The sequence below is a fragment of the Pygoscelis adeliae genome, unplaced genomic scaffold (genome assembly GCF_000699105.1).
Source record: "Pygoscelis adeliae isolate BGI_AS28 unplaced genomic scaffold, ASM69910v1 Scaffold318, whole genome shotgun sequence".
NCBI lineage: Eukaryota > Metazoa > Chordata > Aves > Sphenisciformes > Spheniscidae > Pygoscelis > Pygoscelis adeliae.
This window is the reverse complement of record NW_008825430.1, coordinates 2,944,796-2,950,062: the sequence shown is the minus strand read 5'-3', so window position 1 is coordinate 2,950,062 and position 5,267 is coordinate 2,944,796. Positions and strand designations below refer to the sequence as shown.

Sequence of the window (5,267 nt, the reverse complement as noted above, 5' to 3'; positions counted from 1 at the left end):
TGCTGCGGGGCTGCCAGACACCCCGTCCCCCCCGGCCCTGGCAGAGCAAGCGCCACCCCAGCACCCTCCAGCCCCGCGCCCCCGGCTCACAGTTCACAGCTGCGGCTCTGAAGCCATGAGTCACCAGAGCCCATCTCCTTCCCGCAAGAGCCCCGGCTGTACGTACGCCTGTAGTTATTTATTTACAACAGGCGACGCAGGGTGCTGAGGCCAGAGCAGCTGTCCGGCTGCGGTGTCGGGGCGCTGCGCACCAGGGAAGTGGCTGCAGCTGAAACACCTCAATTATTTCCCTGCCCTGAGCACGGGTGAGGTGCTGGCGGCTTCTGGGGAACGGCAAAGGGCTTCCCTGACCCCCCCCTCCCGCACAGAGACAAGAAGCGGGTTCCCCAGGCTGACCTGCCGCACCCTCCACGGACAAAAGCAGGACTGTGCAGGGGAGAGGTGCCCACGCGCACTCTTTCACGTACTTCACATCGTTCTGAACTCCTACGTTAGCAGTAGTCCAGCTCCTTTTACGCGAGAAAAGCAACTGATTTAATATATATATATATATATGCCAAACTGCTAGCAGAGGATCAACCTATATATCGGTAAAACTCCAATATATCCATCCTTTATGACAAAGGATGCTACAAATAACCTGTACCGTATTATTTCACTGTAATATTATTATACTTTAAAATATCTGGCAATAGCATTTCCCTTCCATATTTTAGTTAAATAGCACATTTATTTCCTAACCTGAACATCATCCCTCAAAGACTCATGCGTTGTTGATTTAAGCTCAGCCACAGAGCCTTACTCCATGTTAGGTCCAGTAACACCATCCTGCTGGTTCTCACTGGTCTCAGAGGGGCCCCTGGTGTGGGACAGCGCTGAGAGCCGGGTCTCATCCTCCCACTCAGGAGCAGCCCCGTCCCTGGCACTCCCCGACGAGCAAGAGCAAGGACGGCAAGTCCCTGGGCCCCGCCACAGCCATAATGAACACCAGCGGGAGACACGAGTGCCGCGGCCGCTGTGGGCATCGTATAGAGACAACCTCAGCTCCAGATGGGCGGCGTTGTGGGAGGGCACGTCACGGGTGGGACGTGAACGAGGACAAGGTAAATAACCATCCTGCAAATCCTGCAGCCAACTGCATACAAAGAATGTATTGAAAGATAACAGTGCGGGAGTCAGAGCCGTCTGGGCTCCTATTAAAATATGAATATTTGGACTCTTTGTTATCCGCCCGAGCATCTCGGGGGAACAGGTGCTCTTACGGGTCTCGGCTCCCCTGCCGGAGCCCAGGTGACACATGGCAGCGATGCAGGTGCCCTGTCACCGCCAGCCACGCACAGCCACAACTGCCTCCCAGAGAGACGTGATAAGTCCCGGCATCGCCTCTTCTTAAACCAACCCCAGAAAGACAATTTCTGCCTCGCTCCAGTCCGTAGGGGACAGTTTCTGCCCTAGGGCATTTCATTACTTCACCACGTTATGGCCTTTCTAAAATAACTGCAGATCCTCTCCAGGTAAGTACCAAATCCTTTTCGGACTCTGATTAAGCTTTTAAGGCCAAAGATCTCCGGCAGCGGCAGTCCCTGTCACGTAGACCTGACTTTCCTCCTCAAATGGTCTCTGGGGAGATCCCAGCGATCCCGTACCCTAACGGGGCGCCAGAAGCTGCGTGGGGGCAGCGGGTGTCTCCGAACGCCAAGGAGGGAGGGCGAGGGCCAGGGCGTGGGGGTAAGGATTGCGAGGATTGGGGTAAGGACTGGGAGCAGCTCCCACGGCTGCCCGGCCCCTCAGCCTCCTGGCCCCACTTTGCCTCCAGGCGAGACCATCCTACCGTGCCACGCTCCCTCTGCACCGCAGCCCTGCGCCCCTGGCTGCTTCCCAGCCCACCTGAGGCTTCATCACCAGCTCCCGGAGAAGCCTCGTGGTCCCTGGGAAAATGAGCTCCTTGCCCACGCTCTGGTGCTGAGGCCCCAAAACCCCCAGGCTGCTTTTTTACCGACCTGCTTGTTATTAAAGGGGCTGGTTGAAAAACGCACCAAGAGTTTGGCCAGGACATGTCTTGGTGCACATCAGCAATGCTCTTGCAGCTCTCCTGGGGCTGGCTCCTGCAGGCCCACAGCCGCGGAAGCAACAGTAGTGGGACGATGCAGGGAAACAACATTTCCCCTTTGCGTAGGGAGGCTCCCGCCAGCAAACCCCCTTCAGAGAGATTCCCCGTGAAATGTCCTGACTTCCAGAAAGACCAGCAGAAAACCGTACTGGAAACACAACCTGGGGAGCAGCAGGAGGGGACGAGCCCTTCCCCGCTTCACAGGACCTTCCCGTCAAGTCCTTCTCTTTTTTTGCTCTTTCTTCTGCCTTTCTTGCTCATGTGCTCCCCGGCGGGTAACACCTCGGTGCCTCTGCTCTCGGCCCTGGGCCGCGACAGAAACCTGGGAGATTCCCCCTGTGCTTCATCGCCTCCTCCCTCGGCCAGAAACTGAATTGTTTAAGTGTGCCTCTGGCATTAGCATTTCGGTATTTGAACCTCTATAGGTACCTCAAAGCCTTAACCACGAGCTCTGCTGCATCGGGTGCTGCTCAAACCGCAGCACACGAGGCAGATCCTGCGCGGCGGGCGCTGGGCGTCGTGACACCATCCATCAGCGCAGGCCTTTCTGCGGGCTGGCCGAAAGCGTAGCACCTGGAGCTGCGGTGGCCCTCGCACTGTCACCGTAAGTCACACCCTACATGCTCATTCATCTATTTTAGCAGCTTGCTGGTGTCAAAACCTCAGCTGCTCACGTTAGTACTAGAATTTGAAGAAAAGCAAACATAAAAGGACACCTATCAGCACGATGAAATAGCGCATCCCTTCCCTCCACCTGCTGCCCCCCGGGGTGAATGTCCCGGGGCCTCCTGCGGCTCCGCTCACAGCGGCTGGTGCCCTGCTGGGGCACTGTCACCTTTCAGCCAATGTCCCATCAAACCAGCTGTGCCACCGCTGCTGGACGCCAGGCAGGCGTCTCGTTCCTGCGTGGGGAAAGGTGAACATGGCTATTTCCCCACGCTGCTCTTCTCCCCTCTGACTCGCCTGCCCTCCTGCTGCATTTGGAAAGGGACTGATTGATTTTTCTTGGCCTTGCACCTTTCTTCAGACTTTCCTGCTTGCAAAACATCACACGGGAGACACAAATTTTGCACGGCTTATGGCTTTTTTACTCCTTCTGGCACATTTTGATACCTTCTGTACACCAGAGAGCTTACACACCCACACACGCTCTCTTAGCGCCCTGCCTGCAGCCCCCCAGGAGGAATAGATGCTGGTTAATAACCCCTTGTACAGCTTGCTCCTGCGGTCCCCCTTGCATGTCAGGGACAGGCACGAGGGCTGCGAGAGCTACAGGCAGAGCCCTTGGCCAGCCCAGCCATGACATGAGTATTTCTGAAGCAGGTTTAGACCGCTTTCTCTGCCGTTACCCCGTGGTCTGCACTGGCTCCCTCCATGCAAGCAGCGGGCAGTTGTTGCCTGGGAGTGCTTTTGACAGACGAAGCGTAAGCACTAGAATGTGCAGGGTCAGAGGTTCAGAGCGTAGAGAAGGAAGCAACGGCTAGCAAATGGCGAGGTCTGGCCACAGAAATACAAAGTCCAGAGAAGAAAAGAAAATTAGAAAGCTCCCAGGTGGGGCAGGGGTGGAGGGAGGGAAAGCACCGAGCCCAGGGAGGCATGGTCTCCTCTCAGCCACTGACTGCTAATTAGAAGATGATGCCCACCAACCCCAGCCACAACATGAAAAACATCCAGAAAGGCCATTTCAGGGTGTCTTCTGAAGAAACAGGCAGGTTTTCTATACACCATCATTACCAAGAAAATCAGACACAGCCCTATAGCATCAAAGGAGAAGGGCGGCTTTTGCATCCTGCCCGCTCACGTCCCAGGGTAGGAGGCACGGGGGAGACGTGCTCCGGGCAGCAGCGGCGGCGGTCCCAGCAGCCCTCCCAGGCCCTCCATAACAACCGTATCGGCAGCATGGGCCAGTGTGCACCTAGTGCCTGGGAGCTGCTCTGCGAGGGATGGGAAACCCTTTTCATGGGCCGCCTCCTCCCTCCAACATGCCATCCCTCCACCTCCCTCCATCCCATCCCTCTGGCCTGAGGCCAGAGCAACCCCTGTTTGAATTGCAGCTCAGCTGCACTCCTCAGAGAGTCTAAAGACAGCCTTTTGGAAATGGATGTCGTGTTACCTCTGGGAGCGGCTGTGGTCCTTGTACCTCCCTCAGTTCCACACCACAGCCCTACGTGCATCAGGAGACAGGAAATAAACGGGCGAAGTCAGCGGTTTGGGGCACTGGCTCCAGGAATGGGAACACAGAGGTCGCCCTGCAGCCACCTGCACGGTTTGCTTTGTCAGAGAATGGAAACCCTGTGAGAAGTACTCACCCGTACGCCGTAGGTCGTTCCCGGCTCCCCCACGTTTTCACCGCTCTGCGCGAGGCTCCTGTCCTGCCTGCCCGCCGGAGCAGCCTCCTCAGCTCCCCGCACGGCGCAGTCACCCGCCGGCTTTGGGGTTAGGGCCAGCTTGTCCAGGTCGGGCTGTGGATAAGAGGCCGAGAGGCAGCTGATCTCGGGCGAGGTTGGGCTGCTCGGGATGGTAACGCACTCCGTGAGTTTAATTCTCGGCACCTCTTTCGTTCCCAGGCAGAAGCTTTTCAGCCCCGGCAGATTTGAGGGGTTGGCAAGTTTAATGTTAGCCATCCGGGGGATCAGCGTGCACAGGGTGGTGCAGGTGTCCTGTGGCCCCAAGGAGACATCTTCCGTCAGCAAATTAGGTGTCGAAGAATGGGAAGAGGAGGAAGAACCTTTGATGTTTAAAGACGTATTTTGCGTACCTTCGTCTAGGGATGTTATCGAATCATTCCTGAATCGGCTGTACTTAGCCCTGTGCAGCATTCCGGGATGTCTGAATAACCCTACATACAGGACGTGTCCACCGAGGCTCTGCTGGCTGCGTTCTCTCATAGCCTTGGCAGTTCTGTAACTGGATACTCCTGCATAAATCGGCTCTCGTTGATAAATTATATGGAAATCGAGCAAGTCAAACAATTTCAATAAACCGAAACCTGGCGGATATTTTTGCCGACTCCCTCTCAAGCGGTTTACCTTCCTCAGTGGACGAGGCTTAAAACCGCACGGCCATCTGGTATTTTGTAAGCGGTGATAAAAGCAGCGTACGGGAAAGCGCAGCAGCGGCGCAGCAGCTTAAGCTGAAGAGCCGCTATCCAAACCCG

At 56.2% G+C, this 5,267-nt stretch overlaps 1 protein-coding gene across 1 annotated transcript in view; it reads right to left on the bottom strand.

Annotated features, from left to right (window-relative positions):
- Positions 1 to 4,998, bottom strand: part of SHC4 (SHC (Src homology 2 domain containing) family, member 4) — a 33,570-nt gene extending 28,572 nt beyond the window's left edge. Inside the window, 1 exon segment of the mRNA XM_009330944.1 lies at positions 4,420 to 4,998. Coding sequence (XP_009329219.1) covers positions 4,420 to 4,998 — 579 coding nt within the window.
- Positions 4,999 to 5,267: the final 269 nt, after the last annotated feature.